The sequence below is a fragment of the Vigna umbellata genome, chromosome 8, assembly GCF_029865625.1.
Source record: "Vigna umbellata cultivar VRB3 chromosome 8, Vumbellata_1.0, whole genome shotgun sequence".
NCBI lineage: Eukaryota > Viridiplantae > Streptophyta > Magnoliopsida > Fabales > Fabaceae > Vigna > Vigna umbellata.
In genome coordinates this window covers 12,784,729-12,809,914 of record NC_142172.1, presented here as the reverse complement: position 1 = coordinate 12,809,914, position 25,186 = coordinate 12,784,729, and the positions used below count along the sequence as shown (strand labels likewise).

Genomic DNA, 25,186 nt, shown 5'->3' with positions numbered 1-25,186 from the left:
AATATAGTGAAAAATTATTTATGGGATTAATCTCTCTCGTTAAATAAATATTTTATTTATAATAGAAGAAACACGGTTAAGTTCAAAATATAAATAAAAAATATTAACAAATTAACTAAAAATAAAATATAAAGATAATATATCTGATCCTTACAATTGATCATAATCTAAGTCTCTGCATCATCCACATCCTAAACTGGATCAACTACTATATGATCTACTCATACAATGAAGGTGATCATTGCAAGCAAATAGTATAACACAAACAAAGCGACATAGAAGAGAAGGGTAAGCTATGTGCAAAAAGAAACTTAAATAACAAACATATAGTTATCATCATTCATTTATTTAATAAAATAAACATATCACATATAAAGACTCATACAAAACTCAATTATCCGAATACATGTATTGGTATTAGACTCTTTAACTTTGACTTTGGTTTAACTTAATGAGTATATTTTCGTCCAATGATGGTAGGTCTTTAACTTTGGCTTCGTCCAGCAACCACAAAGTTAGTAGCTCTTTCATTTTGGCTTCGCCTACATAATTCTGCCAAACATAATTCTGTAGATTTATGTAATTTCAACCCTACAAATCAGTCCAATATTAAACATAAATGCTAAAGTATACCAAATTTGAATTACACAAGATTCACTAATTCAAACAATATCATATACAATACTAATCAGACTAACATATTACAATAAATTGGTTATTTATGAAATTTAATTTTAAAAAAATTAAAAATGTTAAAGGGTTTTTTTATCATATTTTTTAATTTTTTTAATTTAAATTTTAATAAATAATTCAGTTATTTTAATATTTTAATATAATTTTTAACATTTATTAAACTTTTTAAATTATTTTTATTATAAAATTTAAAAAATACTTTGTTTATTTCAATATCATTATAATATTTATTATAATATTATTAATTTATATTAAAATAAATTATTTTTTTAAAATTTTATAATAAGAGTAATTTACAAAAAAAAATTAAATTTAAAAATATTATATTAAAATATTAAAATATTAAAATAAATAAATTATTTATTAATATTTAAATTAAAAAATAAAATATAAAAAAATATGTTTAACGATTTTTAAAAATGTCAGAACCAGTAAAATACACGCACGTATCGTTTTAGTGGAGTTCACGTGTCAAGAGGGGGGCTCGACACTCAGATGACGGACGCCAGGTATCAAGCGAAGAAGATCCGAAAATCAGATAGTGTAATACAGGTGTCGGCAGATGATTGGACGCTCGTTTTGACGGGGGAAGCAAAACTTGGATTTTCAGAAAATCTACTCCACTCTCTACTTGCACCCTCTTTTCAGATTTCTGAAAAATCTCATTCTCTCCTCCTTCTCTCTGCATCTTCTTCATCTTCTCTCTAAGGACGCACTCCCTTTCCCTTCTCCGATCTCCATTCAGCCACCGTAGAAGCACTTCCAGCGTCAAGAGCTTCGAGACAAACCGTTCAGTTTGTGAAGCTGAACTGGTAAGTCTTTCTTTTCACCTAGTCGTTCGTTTCCTAAACATGCAAACCCAGTTCTGGGTTCCTGTGTTGATCACCATTCTCAAAATGAGTGGTTCTGATAGTGTTGGGTTGTCACTTGGTGTAGTTGGAATTGTCGAGCGTTGACGGTAGGGAAACCGGTAGTGGTGAAAGTGTATTCTGCCTCTGGGAACGTTCGTTCACGCTTAGAGGTAAGGGAAGCTTATTTAATTTAAATTGTATGTTTACGGTGTTGCATGAACGTTTGTTCGAGTTGCTAAATTAAAGTGAAGTATGATTATTGTGATATTTGACTATATGATATATGATGGTTGCTATGTTCTGATGTATGAAATATATGAAACTTATATGATATGGATCTTATGAAGTATGAAAGTTGATTATGATATGAATGTATAAAGTTATGAAACTATATGTTAAGAAATGAATTTGAAAACAAATGATTTTGGTATGAAATTTCTCATATGAAAGTGTACGTTCGTTACTGAACGGTCATTGACCGTTCAGTTTTTCTGGTGAATATAGTTGAAATGAGATTCTTTCATTTGGGGAGAATCCTAGTTGAGGATGAGCGTCCTCGTGTGGTAATACTATGCTTGAGCGTTCGACCAAGCACAATTGTATTTGGGTATCCTGTGCTAAACTTAAAATTTTATATCTATGTAATTGTATATTTTCGTTGTTCGTAAACACTACTTCAATAGTATCTTATTATATTTATCAAGCCTTTTATTATAAGTTTATTAGTGTTCGGTCTTACACCAAGCGCTCGTACTGAGTAGTGCTCGGTCTTACACCAAGCGCTCGTACTGAGTAGTGATCGGTCTTACACCAAGCGCTCGTACTCGTTTCTTGTATAATTTATCTTGATGAAAAATATCGTTCGTCTAACATTAATAGAATTTTCTTCTCTATCGTGATCGGTCATTGGCTGGTATTCAGACTTCTTGATGTAAATTCAAATAAGCTAAATATTCATAAGCGTTCGTTTTCTTCAGGTGAATTCTTCTAAGTATTTTTCTCTGAAAGTCTTGAAGTGTATACGTCCATTTGATTCCGGCCTAGAGCCTTAGTATTTGGTCTAGTTCTTTCTGTGTTCAGTTAAAACTCTCAAGGGTCAATTCATCTAATTGACTCACTTTGTAAGTGATGGTCGTTCTAGTCATTCTTGCGATATACAGTTGACTTCGATTTCTTTCGTATCCGATAGTAACCCTCTCGGTATTTTTCTATTCTGGAACTGAAGACCTCTCCGTCTCGTTCTAAGTGTTCGTCCTCATTCTGAGTGAGGATTGAACGTTCGGTATCTGGTGTCTTTATAAATTTTTGAACAAAGAAGAAATTGAAATGAATGAGAATGAAAGATGGAACTAAGATGATGAAAAATGAAAGATGAAGAAAATATGATATGAATGAAATGTTGTGAAATATGAACGAGCGTTCTGGGGAGGAACGACTCGTGAGTGAATATTGAAATTGGTAAAGTATGAATGTGGTAATGCTAAGCTGGCGGTTCATCCTGATGTTCCGTAAGTACTCGTCCTCACTGGAGGGTAGGTCATGTGTGGGAACGACAGGAGGTCCTAGTCCTTAGGGGTACTTTGGACAGATAGGATTAACCTCGGGTGACAGCTGATGAGAGTATTCCAGTTACTACATCACCCGGGTGCACGAACGTCGTAGCTACAAAGATTTCATACAGTCCGGACCGTCAGTCTAGGAGTAGGCCTTGCTTGAAACGTATGTTGAAATGTATCTTATGTGTTTGAATATGAGAAATGTATGTTTATACTTGAATTAAATTGCATAAGCTTACCCTGTTCTTCCTGTATTGTCTTGTTTTGTATGTCCGTCTTGTCGTTGCAATGATCATCCGCTGTGGATGTGAGCAGAAGTGGTTGAGCTGTTGGAAGATGAGCTGTAAGAAGAAAATTTGGTTGAAGTTGAAGTTAAGGCCGAACCGTAGGACGTTCGGTCAGTAGTCTAGTTTTGTAGTGAGGTGGTCGTTCGATCACCTCCCCTTTTTGATTGTTAGTTGACTGTTCGGTATACGTTTTGTAAACCGTTCGGTTAAACTTCCTTAAAGTGTTTTGGTAAATTTTGTAACTCTTTTATGTAAGACCGTTCGACCATGAGCGTTCGCTCTACTCTAGTGTAAGAGTGAACTGAAATATTATTAAATGTAATTATTCTATTATATAGTTTATTGCTGTATTTTTGGGATGTTACAAAAAAACTATTAAATAATCTTTCAACTATTTTTTGAAAACTGTTTAAATTTTAACTATTTTCGAAAATCGAACATATATTTTTACAAAAGTTACTAAAATATAGAAACCAAGTTCGGTTTCAAAAAAATTTTAATATATTTTTAGCAAAAAATATTAAAATAAAAAATTAGAATTCAGTTTCTCATAAACGGAATTCTAATTTCTTTCAAAACCGTTCTAGGTAAATATTGAGTAAAGTATACTTTAGAGTAAATAAAAAAAAAAGTTATGCCATATGAGAAAAAACAATCCTAAAAGAAGTGCGTCTAGAGAATATCATCATTTATATGTTTCTTGGTTCTTCGGGTGCAACCTACCTAACCATAACAAACAGCTTCCCTCGATCCTTGTACATAAAATAACCCAAATCCTCGCCACCGTTATCCAAAACCATATACAGTAGTCAGAAGTGGCGTTCACATTTTTCTCACCTTCCCAACGCTCCCAACTCTCGCAGTGCCGCCACGTGTCCCATCGTTTTCCGCCTTTATTTCCTTCCTTCTCCGGTAACACTACCCATCACTTCCAGAAACAGTAACTAGCTCTTTCCTCGTATAAATAACGCCAAATCGAAATCGAATAATCAATTTCGAGTTTCCTTTTCCAGCACCGTCATCAGGATCGTCTTCAAATTTTACTTTCACTTTGTGGCTTTCTTTTTCTCGCGCTTGCTCTACGATTTTCTCGGGAAAATTTTGGAGTTTCTACTGCTTTTTTCGTGCAGCGATCGCTATCGGATTTGGACTCCGATTTCGCCTCGTGAATCACTAGGGTTTTGTTTTTGTTTTTCTATGGAGGATAGGAGCTTGTGCGCGTCGGAGTCGGTTGTTGAAGGAAGTCGCGATGTTTGGAGTTCGGAACCGTCGCTCGCTACCTCCGCAGATCACCTCGTTGTAATGGTGAACGGAATTCTCGGACGGTATATCATCTTTGCTTCACTTCGAATTTGATGAGATGCTGTAATTTTACTTTGTTGTGTTTTGTTTTGGTGTTGAGGTTTTGCTGAGTGTTTGTTTGAATTGAGTCTTGTTGCTAATGTGGATACATTTTAGTGTGCGTATTTCTTGAAATTAACTGATTTTTCTTGTTCGTGTGTTAATGGTTTGCTTCTGCAGTACAACGGATTGGAAATATGCTGCGGGGCAATTTGTCAAGGAATTGCCTGATAAAGTGTTTGTTCACTGTAAGGCTCTTTTGAAAAGCTTTGGTGATTGTACTGGTGTGTTTAAAACAAGATTGTTGGTGTTTTGTATAGGATTGTTTGATTCATGTAAAGAATAAATAATGCATTCACCGGTAAAAGGGTAAAAGTCTTTTACAATGTAAAAATTTCGAGTTTCATGTACGGTAAGTTTATTAGTAGTCATAATAGTAAACCTTGAAAAAACGCTTTGTACTTGTACGATAGTGTTTGTTGTGTTCGGACCAAATGTTAATTCCTTCATTTCCTAATTTATTCTTTGATTGTGAACTGTTGAGAAGGTATCATTAAGAAATTATTCAAAATAATGTAATGGACTATAAATTTTGTATATTGCGCTTGCTTTTACGTTTCTCCATTTTTCCACCCAGGTAGCGAACGAAATGTGTCTATGCTCACTCTAGATGGCGTGGATGTAATGGGGGAGAGATTAGCAGAAGAGGTTAGTATCTGATTATAATGGAGACCTGTTTTATGAATTAGCACGTCTTGTGAAAGTCTGTTTAATCTAATCTCACTGGATTCATTCTGTTGATTATATTACCCTATGCCATTATTTCATAAATGTATTGTTCTTAAGATATACAACAAGGAATATCCTGAGTATGTAAAAGTGAAACGAAATAAGTTAACGTATTAGTATAATCTTAGTATTAAGTTCTGTATCAAATCATATGAAGTATGCTGCACCAAATTTGTCTTTTACATGTCCTTTGTGCCACTGGTGAACCATACCATGTGGAATTTTTTACATGGATCTTCCATAAAATGTTTGTAATTTATTGGAAAACAAAAGAACTGTTCCTACAGTAGAATTTTGGAGATCTATGTGTTTGAAGAAGGGAACTTAAAGTTTGTTCACTATTTCTATCAGATATGTCAATTTCTGTAGTGTGTTGGAGATGGATAAATTCTGTGTCTTTATGTTCAAGTGAATCTATTTGTTAACCAGAAAAATGTAAATTTAAGATCTTTACTCTTGATATTCCTGTATATCATGGTATTTGATGCCTGTAATTATTGGTAACAACCACTCTAACATTTAGGTGCTTGAAGTGATTCGAAGCAAGCCAAATTTGCGTAAGATATCCTTTGTTGCACACTCTGTGGGAGGACTAGTGGCACGATATGCAATTGGGAGGCTGTATAGGCCACCTGAAAAGGGATCTATGAAGGACTCTTGCAATGAAGAAAGTAAGGAGAGCTCAGTGGGCACAATAGGTGGCTTGGAGGCTATGAATTTCATTGCTGTGGCCACACCTCATTTAGGATCAAGGGGCAATAAGCAGGTGCGGACATCTTACTTTTTTCTTTGTTTCCCAAACATAATGATTAACTAAAGAAATTGTTGGCAATGTAATAAATCTAGCTTAGCTTAGTTTCCGGATTCATTGTTCGTGTGCACATTAGGGAAATTTAGGCCTATTCATCACATATAACACCTATAATACTTTCTTATGGAAGAGGGAAATTGATTTTAATCGGTAGGGTATAGGTTTTGAGTTATCAATCTTTTGTCGTTCTTCTATTTTTTTATTGCTGCAAAATTAATTATCCATGCGTATAGACCTAGACCTGTGTATGGTTTGACTTTTTAAAAACCAAACCACACTATAAAATGGTTCACTTTTTTTTTTCCTAAAATGGTTCTTTTTTTTAGGGTTTAGTTGACTAAACCTTTTGTAAAAGTGACTTGTTTTTTTCTCACTAAACTGTATGGTTTAATAATTAAGTATATTGATAGGGTTGCTTTGGAGTTTGTAAACACACCTACGTATACTTCTTTTAACTAATCCCCGTTAGTAGCTAGTTACAATAATGCTAGTTAACGGTTTCTTAGTTATATTAGCGAGTGAGTTACTTTGGACTAGAATAATAAGAAAAATAACGCATATTGCCTATAAATATAGAGGTGAAAAGAACAGAGTGAGGTATCTGCTCATTTATGAGAGAATTAGGGCCATTAGGCATTGGGAGGTGCAGATCGTTTAAGTTCTGCATGTTAGGCACTGTATTGAGGGGAGCAATCCCTTGGACGTTCTAATAAGATAATGGGTTTCTATCACTCCGTTTACTCAGCCAGATAACTTATATTTATTGGCTTGTCAATATCATTGCAAATTTGAAGTGTCATCCTACAACTTGTTCCAATATTTGATCAAACCAATAGTAAGTGTTGGAAGGTACTCTCCACGGCCCAGGAACAGTACACTAAATCAATTATTAATGTATTAATTGATAATTAAACAGGTCCAAAGTTGACCTGATGTTGTTAGAGTGTAACTAGACTTTTTCAGTATAAATAATTTCTCCATCAGTTTGTCTTCCATAGAAAATGATTATTTTTGGATTTCTTTCATAGATTGTAATGAAGATAATTTTATAAAGTATGTTGCAATACCATTAGGGATGACATAAAGTTCTTATGTTTGACTGGGGATATTTTCATGAAAGAAAGTTGTATCACTTTTTTCTACTTGGGTATTTAAATGTCAATGGTTTTTGAATCAGGTTCCATTTCTTTTGGGGGTACCTGCTTTTGAGAAAGTTGCCAGTTGTGTTATTCATTTCATTTTTAGAAGAACTGGTCGGCATCTTTTCCTTACTGATGATGATGAAGGAAAACCTCCATTGCTTAAACGCATGATTGAAGACTATGGTGATTTGTATTTCATGTATGTTTGTTGCATCATATATTTGTTTTCTTTTATATACATGTAATTTGCTGAGATTGATTCCTTTAAACGATCTTCATGTCTTCTGTTTGTCTTGTGTAGGTCTGCATTGAGTAGTTTTAAACGCCGATTTGCATATTCAAATGTGGACTATGATCGTATCCTTATTTGCTTCTCTCTACTGATTCTAGGTGCATTTAATTGTGCATTAATTTATTTGGTTTTCCTTCATAAATTAATTTAGATATTGTTGGCTGGAGAACGTCATCAATTAGACGTCAAAGTGAACTTGCAAATGTATATTCACTAACTTATCTTTTCATGTTGCCTTATTTAATGGATCATTGTTATCATATAATGAGCTAAATTATTTGGTTGGTAGTGGAAGGATACCCTCAATGAAAAATATACACATGTTGTATATGAAGAGCACTGCAAGGCTTGTTCTGATGCTGAACAGTATGACATATTGGAAGATAACAACTCTGACAAGATAGAAGGTTAGCGTCTTCAGTAATTTTTATAAATGTAAACTTTTCTTGGTTTTGGAAGTTCACTCATTGTAGTTTTTTTGCGTTCCACTGCACCCCCTCTACATGGTTGTGTGAATACTACCGATGTTATTAATAATAATCTAAGGCTGCCGTTTCCTAAATGCAATTTGGTTTAGAGTATGGTGTGTAATGATATGTTACAAAAAAAAAAGACAATGCACTAACCTCTATTTACAGTAGGTAATATAGTCAAATAATGAAATAAATCGGGAAATATAATGAAATATGGAAACCACTCCGGAGGTCATCTAACATACTCTAAATTACTACTCTGAACGTACAAAATCAAGATACTATGAGATATTTTTTAGAATTTTCAGAATATTCTAACAATATCCAAAATTGTTTGTTTTAAAAGGAAATCCATAATCTTGTGCATCAAGTAACTTTTAAGCATTAAATAATCCCGTAGGAAGGTGAATATCTTTCATGGAGTGCAATCAAACCATGAGAAATGCTGAACAGTTCCGGAACCTACCCTGATAAGCAATGACAAATTTCTTTTTATGAATCACCTAAATACTTATTTTGGTCAGCTTCATTAAGAGAGACCCATAAAAAGGTCTTTATGCTAGATGGCTCTACACTTGTTCTAAATTCTGTAGACCCCAGCAATTTTTGTTGATCTATTTGAAGCTGGCTCTAGGTAATAAAAAGGACAAGATTTGGTTGTTATGGGGGCCATTGATCTTGCCCTGGATAACTAAAATGGCTTGAATTTGGGCCATAGAGTCACGGTGGTCTGTTTCTTTCTATTTTATGTTATCTTCAATTTGTAAACGGTTTCTAATTCGAATGAAAACTTGCAGAGGAGCTTGTAACTGGCTTATCTCGTGTGTCATGGGAAAAAGTAGATGTTAGCTTCCGCAATAGCAAGAATAAATTTGCTGCTCATACTATCATTCAGGTCTGTCTTGCGATACCCTTGTGATAAACACATTTGCTCGTCTGCATATCCTTTAAATTTTGATGTATGACTCATAATTAATCACCATTTAAATTGTCCTCTTTCTGATATAGCCAGTCTTTCAAACTGTATTTGTTTGAATGCATTGGTTTATCTGCGCATGTTATTCCTTCATCTTTTACAATGCTTTACAGGTCAAAGACCAAATCACACAAATAGAAGGTGCAGATGTTATACAGCATATGATTGATCATTTTCTTCTGTAGTAGCCTTCTGTCTCTTAAATATGCTGCTTGGCAATTTATGCTTCCTATAGGTAAATCTAAACTGACTATTTGTAAGTAAGCTAGAGTTTATAATAATCGAATTTATCTGAAATTGAATTCGTTGTAGGATGGAAACAATTGGTTTCCTGAGTGATGAAATTGACGTGAAGAAGAAAATGAATTTTTTGTTTATGGATCTCATCCATAATCCTTAACACTGTATAAACTAGTCGGAAACCGTGAATTGCACGGGGACAATAGAATTTCAAAAATCTATATTCCATTTTTTGTATCCGCATTTGAGGTTATTTATTTATGAAATTGATTTGTATATACACCTGATGTAAATGTTTTACACATTGTCATTTAATCATGTTCATATGGCATGTAAAGTTAATTTATTAACCATGTAATAACTACTTAAATGTCTGGTTATGATTTTTAATTAATTAACAATTTACTTTGACGGCATTAAAATTAAACTATTTATTTATTTTACATTTGGCACGCATCATTCTCTACAATAAAAATTTAAATATTTCAAAACGGTTTTTATATATATAAAAATATTTGTATAAAATACAGCTTGTAAATAATATAATATATAATAATTTTTTCATTTTTTTATTAGCCATGATTTTAAGGTTATACTAATTATATTTTGAAGAGTTTACGAGTGATCAGAATAACAGCAGTAATTTTGAAGTCAGGCAGTGAATTAGAAAAAATATTAGGCGATTGTAGATTATTATTATTATTGTAAATTCTTTTTAATAATATGATTACATATTGATGAAATCTGATGTGAGGTAGAGAATTGGAAGAGATTTGAAGTGAGGTAGGAAAATGTTGGACTAACACACTATGGGTCTTCTTCACTTGCGTCAGGAAGAATTATTCTCCTAACTCAGGCGTGGTTGTGACCTAAATGGTGCTCAAAAGTCACAAGCAAAGACAGAAATATTCTCACAGTTGTGAATTGCATTGATGCAGACGAAGTCATTTATTTATAATTTCTGAGGAAGTAGAGTATTGAGGACATTTGGAAATATAAAGAGCTTTGGTATTTTTTTTAAAATGAATTTCTATTTTTAATATTAGGACAGCAAGAGTTATGTGCACATTTATATGTTGGCTATGTTTTCATGCACTTCCCTTTTTTACCCCAATAAAATATATTATCCCAGTTTACCTTCTTAAATATATAATAAAATAAATAATAAAATCAGAAAAGTTCAACTGGTTTCTGATTGTTTAATTTGAAACTCAGGTGCGATTTCCGAATGCACTTCCAAATCCGAGAATGCACTCTATATTGCTTAATCTAAATCTAAAAATATGTATTCTAAATTGCTCAATCTAAAATTTATGTGTGATTTTTGGATTAGATAATCTAAAATATGTTTTTAGATTGCCCAATCCAAAAATAATTCTTAGATTTGGGAATATATTTTGAATTTAGTCAATCTGAAATTCAGTAATTATTTTTTAATTGATCAATTTGAAGATATGATTTTTGGATTAGATAGTTTAAAATGCATTTTCGGTCGGATTGGTCAATACAAAATATACTAAAAATACATTCCTGATAATCTGAAATGTATTTCTAAATCTAATAATACATTTTAGAATGAATAATTCGGAACTCAAGTGTATAGACGTAGGAGAACTATCGAAGAGCAGTGAGAGAATGAGATGGAGGTGCACCATTTTTGTATGAGGAGAAAAGTGAAGAAGAAAGGAGACTGTAAGTGCAGGCGACGACGTGAGACAAAAACCAATTAGGGTTTTTAGTAAGGGTAAAAGTGAAATTATATAAGGAAAAGAAAAAGGTACGGACAGGAAGAAATGGTCTTATATATTTTAATAAAGTGGATTGTGCTAATACTGATTGATTTAATTTGGGCTTTAAATTCGCATTAACCTTACTTCTTTTCATAGCAATTTTTTCTTACACCTCATATTTTCTTTCTACACTCCATCAATTTTCAAAATGATAAGTGATTTTTAGATTATTAATTTCATAACAGGTTTTCTGGAACAGGATTTTTCAGAATTTTCATAATGACATTTTTGGAACAGAATTTCTGAGAAAATTTTTGAAATGAAATTTTTGAAATAAAATTTCCAAAACGTGTGTAATATATTATGAATTATGTTTTTCAAAACAAATTTCCAGAACAAATTTTCCTAAACATATTTAATACCTTCTGCACTAGTATTTTTGAAACACTTCAGCATAAAATGTGTTTCAGAAAGAATTTTCTGAAATACATGAACTATTTCCCAAAAAAGAAAAACTTTTTTTATACACAGAGAGTTTCACCTTTTATAGCACACATTGGATCAAACACAATAGAACGTAGATATTAGAGCATTTAAGAAAAAAACACTCTTCTTTATGAGATTAAGGGTCATGTTAAATTGTTTGAATAATTAAAGTACACAGTAATTTAGAGGGTGATTAGTGTGTAATTTAGAATTGGTTTGATAGATATAGCTAAGGAGTAGTCTACCAAAATTTAAAAAATAATTCACTATGATTGAAAACTTAGGAGGAAGTGAGGGAATGAGAGTGTTAGATTGTATTTAAGAATAATTGGCTTGTAAGATAAGCCTTCGACAGAGATAAAATAATAAAACAAAAGGCAAAAGAAATAATAATAAAATAAAAGGCAAAAGATATTTATCATTTCTTTTGCATTGTGATTGTGAGATTGAAAAGAAAATATATAGGGATAGTAATGCAGGTTAGTATGTCCCGTATTTGGCATGTAAAAAGTGGATTGGACCTGTCTCTCCTGCATAAGAAATAATGGTTAATTTCTCTTACTCATCTTGCATAACATTTCATATATGGATTTGTGAGGTCATCTACAGCTTGGATACAAATTTTAATAACTTTACTTTTATTTAATTAAATTAGTAAAAATAATAATTTCTATAAATTTATTGAAAATAGAAATGATTTTAAATTAGCCTAAAACAAGAAAAGAAACGCAAATGAAAAAGCTACTTTTGAATGAACTTAACACAAATAAACGAGTTACTTTTCGATGGATTGGAAGAGAAACATGAATGAGTAAATTGCTTATAAGAAACACATATAATGTATTATACTAGAATTCTTATATTTTTTTATAATTTCACTAACAAAAACATCTCAACAATAAATTGACAATAAACTTTTATAATAGCAATTGGGATGTTATACTTGTTCATAATAAACATTATAAATAGTTTTATAATTACTAACAAATATTTATCAACATAAACAAATTTATTGATAAATCTAAGTTTATTGACAAATTTTAGAATTTAAACTACAAATATATATTTCTTTTATTAATGAATTTGTCAGTAAAATTCGTAGGTAAAATTTGTTGGTAAATTAAAATTTGTATTATCGACAAATATTTTCATCGATAATGTATCAATAGTGAATTTGGTCGGTATATCTCATCGATAACTTATAATTCTAATTAGTGACATATTTTTCTATTGGTAAATATGTTGGTAAATTGAACGATAATTTTCTCATCAAATCTGATAGGATTTGTTAAATATTAAGGGAAGATGAATGAGAAAAAGAAGAGAGAAAAGAAGAGGGATAAAAGGAGTAGGAGGTCGAAGTCGGTGGTAGTAGTAACAAAGAGGCACGACGTTGACACAAAGGTGCGACAATGGTGGTTGTCAGAGTTAGAGGAGGACGAGAAAAAGGAGGAATAAAAGGAGAAAGCAAAGGAGGAGGAGGAGACGAGGTGACAATAGTGGACACAGTGGCGACGTTGGACACACGACAAGGAGGAGAGGAGGAAGAAGAATAAAAAAAGGAAAAGGAAGAGGAAGAAGACCCAATCACAATTTTGGTTGCATATTTTAGTGAAGGTCAGAACTCGTCGATAATTAATTATCAATAAATATTTATCGACAAATTTATGATTATCGACAATTACTGAAAGATTTCACGATTTGTGGTAAAGTTTATCGACAATATTTATTAACTCAACATGTTTCATTCAGGATTTGACAACAAAAAATAAGATTGGTTCAGTTGAGACATATGGAGGACTATACACATTTTGTGGCCCTACTAAAATCACACAAAGATTTGCTCATTCTATAGAAAAGCATCATATACTTATATCTAAATGTAAAAATATTTGGCATAATCGCTTAGGCCATTTGTCTGATAGGAGATTAGAAATTTTAAGGCAAAAATATAGCTACATTGACTCTAGAACTGATGATTGCAATGTCTGTCATATTGCTAAACATAAAAGGCTACCTTTTGTTCATAGTACCTCTTATACCTCAAATGTTTTATCTTATTCACATTGATATTTGAGGACCTTGCTATAATCCTTCATTACACTCTCATAGATATTTTCTAACCATAGTTGATGATTATACTAGATACACTTGGGTTCACTTAATGAAAAAAAAAATTGAAACTTACCAACATATTGTTCATTTCATTGCATATGTTAAAAATCAATTCAAAGTCAACATCAAGACTATTAGGTCTGATAATGACGAGTTTGCTATGAAAGATTTGTTCAACTAAGAAGGCATTATCCATCAAACATCTTGCATTGAAACCCCTCAACAGAATGGTATAGTTGAGAGGAAACATCAACTTCTTTTAAATGTAACTAGAGCTTTACTTTTTCATTCTCAAACTTCCATTCACTTATGGACCTAGGCCTTTAACTATGCTACTCTTCTTATTAACATTATGCCTACCCCTTTTCTCAATCATAACTCATCGTATGCCATGTTATAACAAAAAGATTTTACATTTCTAGATTAAAAGCTTTTTGTTGTCTTTACTATGTTAGCACTCTTCAAGCCAATAAGAAGAAACTTGACCCTCGTGCCAAGACCAGCCTATTTCTTGGTCTACATCATGCTACAAAAGGTTACATTACATATGATCTTGAAAATCATGATATTAAAATTTCTAGAAATGTTGTTTTCACTGAAACTGAATTTCCTGATACCACTCACTATTGTTACAGACCTTCACTATTATCTACCATTACACAATAAATAATCTATTTATGATGATGATCAAACTCATACTATTGTTCCAGTTGATAATATGTCCATAATTGATGACCATGCCTAAGAAAATGCAGAAAATGAAAATCAAACTCCTAGACGGTCTACTAGAGTTAGAAATCCCCTTGCTTATCTAAAAGATTTTCATATCTCTTCTTATAGCACCACCAACACTAAGTACCCTATTGATAGTGTTTAACTTTTGAAAAATTATCACTTGCATATAAAACCTTCATTTTTTCTATAGACAATCTTGTTGGTCCACAAGATTATAAGGAGACCATGCAACATAGTCATTGGCGATAAGCTATGCATGAAAAAATCACTGCTCTTGAATACAACAACACATTGACCATTGATAACAATTGATTTCACCGTTATTTGAGAGTAAATTTTGATATCAAATGAACCCTTTTTGACTTAGAAACTTGTTTGTTCTCTTGATTTTGGTTTATTTTGGGAAATAAGAGAGTTGAGGTTACACTTGAAGATTTTATCACTAAATCCCCTTGGTTTTGTAGGAAATTGAGATAAATTGGAAGAGGAGTTAAGTTGTCAAGAAGTTGGAACTCATAAAGGACAGAAAGAGCACCAGAAAAGAAGGTTACAGAAGGTCGCACTCACGCTTGGGCGCCCCTTTCATGACCTTCAGCGCTGGAGCTTCGCATTCATGCCTAGGTGCCCTTTTTGGGGCGGTGAGCGCCATCTTTCCTACAACGTTTCACGCCTGAGTGCCCTCTATTGGACGTTGAGCGCCATTCTCTCGCAAGCACGCCTGAGCGCCCTAAGTAGGGGCGCTGAGCGGTGGCAACGTTGGCCCAAGGCCCAATTCAACCCTATTTAAGGATTAGCTCGACCTAGAGAGGGTATCTCTTGACAGAATTGACATAAATTCAGATTTTCTCCAACTCTCCGAAGGCAAAAGTGGATGCGGAAGCTCTTCTCTTTAGTTTTTAGGGTTTTTCTATCTTTTTCATTCCATTGTTCATCTAGTTTCTCCATGACGATGGAGAACTAAACATTTTTTGTTGTTGGGGATGATGTAACCTTGTGAACTCTCATGTATTTGAATTGATTCTTATTTATTTATGCTTCTTTCATTAATTGTTAGGGTTATTCTTCTTTGCTCAATGCTTGTTATGTTTAACTCATTCATGACATGATTATTGGTTTTCGTGATATGGAAACATACGGGAAAACCTAGATATAGAGAATTGCTCCCAAAAGCAGTATTGCCTAGACATAGGGATATGAGTTTTGGTTATCTTAAGCTTCTGTGCGTATGTAATGCATAATTAATTGCTAGGGAGACAAGACATTGTAAACTAGTAATTAAGGATAGGCTTTCTTCGCTGAAACATCAGGTTTTTAGTAATTTAGAAAGTGATATTAACATTAATGAAGAACATGAATTCATATATGCATGAGAGAAAACTTGGTGAAATCTAAACCCCAACAACATATTCATCTCATATTTTCAATATCATCCATTCACTTTTTTGTTTTTCTTTCAATTGGTCAAAATTGCATTCATGTTTATTTTTATAGCATTTGCATTCAAAACCACTAAATTGTTCTTAAAAAGTCTTAATTAGTTGGGTAATCACATAATTGTTTAGTGTCATGAGTCCTTTGAGAAACAATACTTGATACGATTCGGTACACTTGCCGACATCTTAACAACCATCATCACTCTTCCCCCAACACGAAGGTCATAGGGTGTAAATGGGTGTAAAAAAATAAAACAAAAAGCTGATGGGACATAGATAGATTCAAAGCTCGCCTAGTTGCCAAGGGTTACACTTAAATGGAGGTATCGATTACTTTGACACTTTTTCCCCTATGGTTAAACTAACTGGTGTTTGTTTCATTCTATCATTAGAATCAACTAAAAATTGGCATCTATGATAATTGGATGTCAACAATGTCTTCTTGCATGGTGATTAAAATGAAGAAGTTTATATGTAGTTGCCACCAGGGATCACTACAGTAGGTAAAACCCAAGTTTGTCTTCTCCACAAATCCTTCTATGGATTGATATAAGCTAGCAAACAATGGTATGACAAGTTATCCTATTTTCTTCTCTCTAACAAGTTTTAACAAACATTTGGTGACCATTCTCTCTTTACCAAACATAATGGGACAATATCACTATAATGCTTATTTATGTTGATGATAAAATAATTATTGGCAACAATATTCATGATATTGATATAGTTACTAACATGCTCAATGACCAATTTAAAATAAAGAATCTTGGCAATTTGTCTTACTTTATGGGTTTTGAGGTTGATAGAAGCAAAGAAGGCATCTTTCTATCAAAACAAAAATATGCCCTGGATCTTCTCATCGAAACCAAGATGCTTGATCCAACACTTATTAGCACCCTAATGAAGTGTTGATGTTGATGATCTCACTGCATTCAGAAGGTTGATCGAGAGACTCACTTACCTCACTAACACTCGCCTAAATATAACCTATGTTGTCCATCATTTAAGTCAATACGTTGTTGCCCCACCAACTTGACCAACAAGCTGCCTTTAGAATCCTGCATTATATAAAGCAAACCCCTGGTCAAGGCTAACTCCCTCAAATCAACCACTAGATACATTATCTATCTAGGTAACTCACCAATATCCTGGAAATCAAAAAAGTAGTCAACGGTCTCACGCAGCTCCTCAAAAGCAGAGTATCGTGCCCATGCACAAATTGTTTGTAAAATTCAATAGCTCATCAATCTTGTGAAGGACCTATGCCTCCCTCTCTCCTAACCTACGACCATCTACTATGAAAACATGTCCGCCATTAAAATTGCCAATGACCAAGTTTTCCATGAACAAATCAAGCATATAAAAATTGACTCTCATCTCATCCATGAAAAGGTCCAACAAAACACTGTCAAGCTCCTTCTTATATACACTACTCTACAACTTGCTTATATCCTAACTAAGTTTCTTTGTTCTTCCACCTTTCACAATATCAATTTCAAGCTTGACACTATGAACATTTATCCCAAGCTTGACACTATGAATATATTCCAAGCTTGAGATGTGTTATGAGAATACAATAAATTCCTAATTGTTTTCTATTTTTTTGTTTTATATTCTCTTTGTTTTTCCTCTTCTATATAAACTCGACTCTCTTTTTATATAGACACAATATAGTGAAATAACATTTCTTTCTTCTAAAACCTTTCTCTTTGTTCTTTTCCTATTCTTGCTATGAATCACTTTCTTATATGTTGATTTGCCAATTGGGAATACACATTTACATAAAACTTTGCATAATTACATTACACAACAGCTTCGACTGCAATCCTTTTCATGATTATAAAATAGTATATAGCTTTATTCTTATAAAAATATAGAAAAATGTTTATAATTTTATCCTTATAAAAGTTATAATTCTTCTTTGGACTTATTGTGTATTTTAATATCATGCTCTTATTATATGTGCTTTGTTTCAAATTCTAGAGTTTTCAATGACCAATTTTAAAGAGAAATTAATACTGTGTAACAACATGGAGTTATTTACCGTAGGCACCGCCCATTGTGATCTAGTGGTTCAATTCACTATGTTTCTTGCATAATTAGAAGTAAATGTCCCATATTTGAAATTAATGACATTATTCATGGACTAAGACGTCACCGTATGAATCACAATGTTAACTCCTTATTAGCCAAACAAAATATTATAATTAATCATATCCAACAAAAAGTTACAAAACATATTCTAATACATTTATCCAAGTTTCTATTTCATATCATGTTATTGTAATATTTAATTTAATCCTAAAAAAGAAGCTAATTTAAAAAATAATTGAAAATGATAGTCTCTCCTTCTAACTACCACCAACCCTTTTGTCATCATCATCACAACTTGTTAATAACTAAGAAGGATCATCACCCATATTTTATTTTCTTCTAATATAATAATGTTCTAATGAATAACTCTTCCTTTTCAATTTAAAGAAAATGAAAAAAAGAAAAAAATATCTTTCATATTTAATATTAATATATGGGTTAATAATGCTTACACGGGTAATATGCAATCAACATAACAGCTTTGAATTCTCAAATATTCTTCTTTGTCAAATATATAATAGGATAACACAAAAATATTATCTGATTTGTACAAAAATCTTGAATTTATATCATATTTTAGTAAGGTTCTCATATTTGATTTCATCTTTATCATACAATCAGAAAACAAATCTGAGAGTACAATAATGACCTTTCATAAGATGAATTTAACAAATCAAATTCTAAAAATGATGTGGTATTGTTTTAAATTATGTCAGAAAATTCTATTTCAGATAATGAATTCAACATTCACATTCAGCGACTAAAAGCCATCACAGAAAATAATTTAATTTAATTAAATTTTGGACTGAAAAACTCTTGCAATATGTTATTTCTCAACAACTATTTTGCATTGTTGGATTTGGTAACCTAGTTGAGCAAGTAATGTTGTTACCTATTAATGAGGATGTTTTTGATTTTATGTGAAAGGTTAATGGTATCAAAATTCATGGCCAATGGTTTTGGTGCAAGTTGAGAAATAGGGTCCCATCAACATTATTAAAAACCACTTTCTATATCTTGCAATGGAGATAGTCTCCTTCTTGCATGTATATAGAGAATAGACAAAAAAAACAAAACCAACTTTTTGAGTTCTAGACATGGACAAATCATCCCAAAAATAAAATTCATATTAAAAAATATTTAAAATTACAAAAGATGTGTATAAAATATCTTAAATAAGAATTATTGCAGAAAATGGTAGCACAAGTTGCATGATTTTGTTGTCCCCGATGTCCATGTCGATTGCTTCCTTGTAAGAACAACAGAGGATATGAGAATATGCCAAGGACCAACTTGGTGAAATGCAATTAAAGATTGTGTTTTTCTTTGTGGGCACACCTCTAACACTATGACATCACAATTTGGATAAGAAGATGCAGTGTCCAGAAACACCTCATTGCAAAAACCAGATAAAAGAGCCTCCTTTCTCATCCAACCATCAATTCTGATGTCTCTCACAACTGAATCTGGGACCCTTTTCTGTCTTCTACTCTCTCATTACAATGGCCATTATGAATAATAAACAAATGCAATTTGATCAACTTCAGTTAAACATTAGGTTAATTTTCAATTTTAAGATACAAAAGGTAAAGAAAACTTGACATTATAAGGGTGCGTTTGTTTAGAGTTTGCATACTTTCAAATACACATTTCTAAAGTCATCTCAAAGTCATGGTTAGAATAGCCATCATTAGAATCTTTCATCTTTTTTTAAAGATAAAACTTATACAGAGTTTCAGTTTACAAAACAGACGACATCTTAGATAGACGATGCATGGTGCTAACTTAATCCAGATAAAAAAATATTAAAATTTGAGTTTTTTTACAATTTGAGATAACCTTATCCTATATAGAATAAGGATATTAAAGAATAATCACTACTGATATATTCTTGACCTGAACTGAACAAGTATTCCAACACACTCATAGACCCTTGTTCTGGCAAAATTTCCAACTTGCCAGTATTTCTTTGAGAAATATCTAGTTGGAAGGTTTCCCCAAATTCCAAGGGTAGAGAGCAAATACTAGATAGAACACAGGATCGTGTTTACATCATCAAATGACCTGTTAATTGAAAACAACTATTTGAACAAAGACTTTGGTATCGTGGGGGACCCTTTCCCTTGACAAACAAATATAAATATATACCTTAGCTTCTAACCATTTTTCAATCCATTAATCCACCTCACATTTCTTCACCACTCCTTAAAGATGACAACAGCAGAAGAAACTTCAAACTTGGATCTCATACGCCAACATCTCTTGGGAGAAAACATCTCAACCTCCTTTTTCTCCAATTTCTCCAACCTTGTGAAGCTTGAAGCCCCCTCATCAGCAGAGTTTGATTTAAGCTCATATATCTCAGACAACACCAGCTTCTTCACTTTCCTTGAAGGCTATGACTTGGTGGCAGACATGGAGTTTGTTGATCAGAAGCCCATCATGAACTCCACATCAACACCAACCATCTCCATCCCCTTAAACAAATGCAATTCTCCTGAACCATTGGCATCATCGGAATCACAAGAGAAGGCAAAGAAAGCAGAATACGATGTAGCAAAACGTTATAGAGGAGTTAGGAGAAGGCCCTGGGGTAAGTTTGCTGCTGAAATCCGTGACCCTACAAGGAAAGGTACAAGGGTTTGGCTTGGCACTTTCGACAGTGAAATCGATGCTGCTAAGGCCTATGATTGTGCTGCTTTCAAGATGAGAGGTCAGAAGGCCATTCTCAACTTCCCTCTTGAGGCTGGAGAGTATGATCCAAAACCAAACACTTGTGGCAGGAAAAGAAGAAGAGAGAGCCTTCAATTGGAGCTGCCACAGGTCCATCTTCATCATGGTGTGTCATGAGAAACTGAGAACACAACACTTCGATAGCATAAGTTTGCTTTCTAGAAAAATAAGATTGCTTTGCCTGTTCAATCTGTACATAGAAGCAATGCTAATGTGAAATGTCTGTGTGAATCTATGTTTTGGAAGTTTTACTAACTTTTAGGACCTTAAAACCAGAATGTTAATCGGTTTCTGTTTGAAAAAATACACAAAAAAAATGAAACCAACATATTTTCTTCTTGTTTTTCTGTCTTTTGTTGAGGCAAACGTAAAAAATCTTCGGTTCACCTTCAATCTGTGGACTCGTTTTCCAGCCTTCGTTCCTGCAACATGATTCATTAATCGAATGGATAATGTTAAATATATTTTAGGTTTAATTGCTTCCTTTGTCCCCAGTTTGGTTGAATTGTGTCAAATTCATCCTCATTTTTTAAAAAGTTTCATTATCGTCCTCACGTGGTATAAAAGTGTCAATTGAATCCAAACATAGAAAAAATTTGTGTCAAAGTAGTCATTTTTCCTATATCTCTGTGTCTTCCTTTCATATGTCACTTCTCTGGAGCTATGAAAAGCCTTAAATTGGATAAGGTAAAATGAATATCTGTACTTGATTGTATGAAAGGAAGACACAGATATATAGGAAAAATGACTACTTTGACACAAATTTTTTCTATGTTTGGATTCAATTGACACTTTTACACCACGTGAGGACGATAATGAAACTTTTACACCACGTGAGGATGACAATGAAACTTTTTTAAAAATGAGGATGAATTTGACACAATTCAACCAAACTGGGGACAAAGGAAGCAATTAAACCTATATTTTAACATTTTTCTGAAACTATATGTAGTATATAAAGCAACTACAAATACTTAAATTGATGTGTTTCACAAATTACTTAACAAATCAACAAAAATAAATTTAATTAAAATTATTTTTATACACTTATAATTAATGGATTTATTTATACAAATTAATATTACTTTTAACCAGTCTTATAAAAAAATGTAATTATCTATAATGTAAAAAATAAAAAATAAGGGAAATTAATAACAAGCTGTTCATAAATTCATTTCTGCACCTTGTCAGTACAGTTGTCGGAAAAAGTCATTAATAAAGTTTAGTACTGCCTCCAGTTTTCAGAAAAAGAAAAATCTCTACAATAAAATAATTAAGTTGATTAACTTTTATTAATTTTTTAATATATTTTCTAAAATATTTTTAAAAACTAATATATATATATATATATATATATATATATATATATATATATATATATATATATATATATTTGTATTATCTGTGATTATATAATAAAAATTTGAGTTATGTACAATTTTATGAAAAGTTATATTTTCTTTTTAATTAAAATATACATCTATTTCATTCTTGTATTTTATGAATGTTACCTGAAGTATTTTTCTCAATAAATTACACGTAGGGTTTATATTATTATTATTGATCATGAAATTGCATTTATCATGTAAGCATGATAAATATGTCATGTATTGTCTGTTAAAAAAAGTATTTTATATTATTTTAATATGATGTTGAAATCATTTTTTTAAAACCAATTTAAATTATAATATTTTAAAAAATAACATAACTGAGATAAAAATAGGAACACATATTGTTTATATTTAAAAACAATAAAAAGTATGATTTTTCTTGAAGCCGAAAGCTATCGTTGAACTTTTTTACTCCCTTATTATAGTTTTTATTGAAACGTAAATATTATTTTAGTTTTATTTTCGTTCAATTTTTTAATATAGGTTTTTTTTTTCGTCCAGGTTCTTATTTTAATCAATTTTATCTAATTTAATTATTTTTATGACTGTAACATCCCAAAATGTATAGTATAGACTATATTAAAGAGAAACTCCATACATGATAAAGTAATACAGTTATCCATCTAGAGTATAAAATGTTACTTTTACATTCATCCAAAAATAACTATAAATTTAAACTTTATATAAATACAAACCAAAGGAAATTGAAAACTATACACAAGATCACTAATAACTAATCCAACTACTCAGCAGCATCACCTCCATCCAATGTTTGCTCCAGAGAGACCTCTTCTTCTACTGCTCACATCCAAAGGATGGTCATTGCAGAAGAAGAACAACAGAACATACAAAACACAAGCACACAACAGGGTAAGCTAGTTTAAACAAATATTAATCATACGTCAATTCATTTAACTTCATACAAACATATTATTCATTCACATCACTTAAACCCTTTACACATACACCACACTGACTTTGACTGTCCGGACTTAGAATGATTGTCGAGCTATGGTGGGTCGTGTACTCGTGGTGGCCTCTACTGCTTTGCAAAGTCGTTGCCAATGGGTTTCACCCTACCACACTCACGAGGTTAGTCCGTTATCACTCACCTTGGGTTATATTGGAAGCACCCAAGACTTGGACCTCCTGCTACTCCTCACGACATAGATCAATCCTCTCTACTTGAGAATGAAAGACCATTGGAGTTTCAGGATAACCCCCAAGACTAAGCTCCTGCATCCATTCTAAACTTACTTGAATCTCAACTAGAGATTTATTTTTGAATTACAACATAGGGCACCACCATGTCTCCTCTCCTTGAGGATCATGGAATTACGTCCATTAACCACACTTGAACCTTACACTTTTAAATACAACATACATCAATAACCACTGATATTACATGATACAACTTCAACTTACTTCATACCATTCAATGTTTCATTTAAAACAACTTAAGATCACAAGAGAAATTGAAGTAGAACTGAACCACTCGCATAAGGCACAACTTCGCATAGCGAAACCATAAGCTTCTCGCACAACGACCTAACTCGCCTTGCGAAAATACTTAGACAAAGACCAACTCCTCATAACCACTCGCATAGCGACTAAACTCGTTATGCGAATAAACTGTGAAATGTAACAGACCCCAACCCCTCGCATAGCGTCCTAACTCGCTATACGAGAACCTCTGACTTCCTAAACACTCGCAGAGCGAGACCCACTCGTTGTTCGAATAAAATGAATAATGGTTCCAAACCCCAACCAGTCGCATAGCGTTTTGATTCGCTATGTGGATTGACAAACAGAGAGCAACCCTCTCACTTCACTCGCATAGCGCACCCATCGTTATGCGAGTGCCTTGGAAGAGATCACCTCGCCAAGGTGACTCGCTATGCGAATCCATTCGCACAACGAGTCTGCATAATCTACAGAACGAAATTCTGCAGAATTATGCAACTCAACCCCTCTTTACCAATTCTACTCAACTTTGCCAACTTCTAACACTCCTAATCCGTTGTATATACTTAATTAGACTTGACTAAATGATTCTAGACCTTCCTAACCTCAATCTAAAGTGTTTATGCATCAAATCCTACTCTAAAACCTCAATTTCATCAACTTAGAGACCCAAATCCTAATTGACCACTTTGAACCTGATTTTAACCATTTTGATGACTCAAACAAGTCACAAATGACCTGTCTAAACTACCCCAGCAACCTCTAACAACACTTGACCTCTAATACTCAAATTCACTACCTCACTTCCTCTAAAATACACTAAACACATTCAAATCACTTCACAATTACTTAATCACCACAATACTAGATTTCACACCTGAACATATATTCAATTACAGCATCACACAACATCCAATTCAGTTCATAATCATCATTCCACAGTCTCCACAATTTAACATTTTAAGAACATACATTCATCAGCTAAATTTTCAACCAAACAGCACAATAACACAGAATTATCCTATACAACACAAACTGATAACTGAAACACAACCTAGCTTCCCTTACCTCAGAGATAAACAGTCCCACTCACAGAAACGCTCCAACCGTACCTTGCACTATAAGGAAACTCCATAGAAACCTACAACTCACCAATTGGTGATAGAGAACAACACTTAGAACCTAATTTGAGCTAGAAAAAAATGGAAGGAAGAACTATTAACCACATGCAATACAAAAACGTTGCATGCTCACAGTTCAGTGAAGAACGAACAACAATGGAAACCACTTACCATATGAAGAACACAAAATTGATCGGTCCAAAACGAAGCTCTCAACGCCAAGATCGCCTAGGCACCTCCTGATCGTCGAACAAATAACTCAGCGAAAAGAAAAAGTAGAGAGAAGTCAGAGAACTATGAGGAATAGAGTTCTAGAGAGATGAAATGTTCTTAGAATAATGAGAAGTGTTTATAAAATTTTAATTATATTATAAGATTATTTTAAAGTAAAATAATCTGTCTCATTATTTTAACACACCTATCTGTTCTATAA

The 25,186-nt window shown here is 32.6% G+C and overlaps 1 protein-coding gene and 1 pseudogene across 3 annotated transcripts; both read left to right on the top strand.

Annotated features, from left to right (window-relative positions):
- Window positions 1-4,092: 4,092 nt before the first annotated feature.
- LOC124848401 (alpha/beta-Hydrolases superfamily protein) lies at window positions 4,093-10,546 on the top strand. 3 transcript variants are annotated; one of them, XR_007029689.2, is made up of 11 exons: window positions 4,093-4,712; window positions 4,909-4,976; window positions 5,366-5,436; window positions 6,041-6,283; window positions 7,506-7,669; window positions 7,772-7,827; window positions 7,914-7,966; window positions 8,052-8,169; window positions 9,033-9,130; window positions 9,325-9,446; window positions 10,285-10,546. XR_007029689.2 is itself a non-coding variant. In XM_047326063.2 (10 exons), exons 1-10 carry the CDS (start codon window positions 4,585-4,587, stop codon window positions 9,394-9,396), a joined length of 1,071 nt encoding a protein of 356 aa, XP_047182019.1. In that variant the 5' UTR covers window positions 4,094-4,584; the 3' UTR covers window positions 9,397-9,731. The 3 variants fall into 3 exon arrangements, 1 of the variants encoding a protein (XP_047182019.1); XR_007029688.2 differs by lacking the exon at window positions 10,285-10,546 and adding an exon at window positions 9,524-9,731 and having other exon boundaries at window positions 4,094-4,712; XM_047326063.2 differs by lacking the exon at window positions 10,285-10,546 and having other exon boundaries at window positions 4,094-4,712; window positions 9,325-9,731.
- Window positions 10,547-19,933: 9,387 nt separating this feature from the next.
- On the top strand, window positions 19,934-21,117 carry LOC124848404 (ethylene-responsive transcription factor ERF106 pseudogene; annotated as a pseudogene).
- The last annotated feature ends 4,069 nt before the right edge of the window (window positions 21,118-25,186 follow it).

Coding starts and splice junctions, on each gene's coding strand:
- LOC124848401 (XM_047326063.2), top strand. CDS start 4,585: ATGGAGGATAGGAGCTTGTGCGCGTCGGAGTCGGTTGTTGAAGGAAGT. Junction 7,967..8,051: donor GTCAAAGTGAACTTGCAAAT/GTATATTCACTA, acceptor TTTGGTTGGTAG/TGGAAGGATACCCTCAATGA. Junction 8,170..9,032: donor CAACTCTGACAAGATAGAAG/GTTAGCGTCTTC, acceptor GAAAACTTGCAG/AGGAGCTTGTAACTGGCTTA.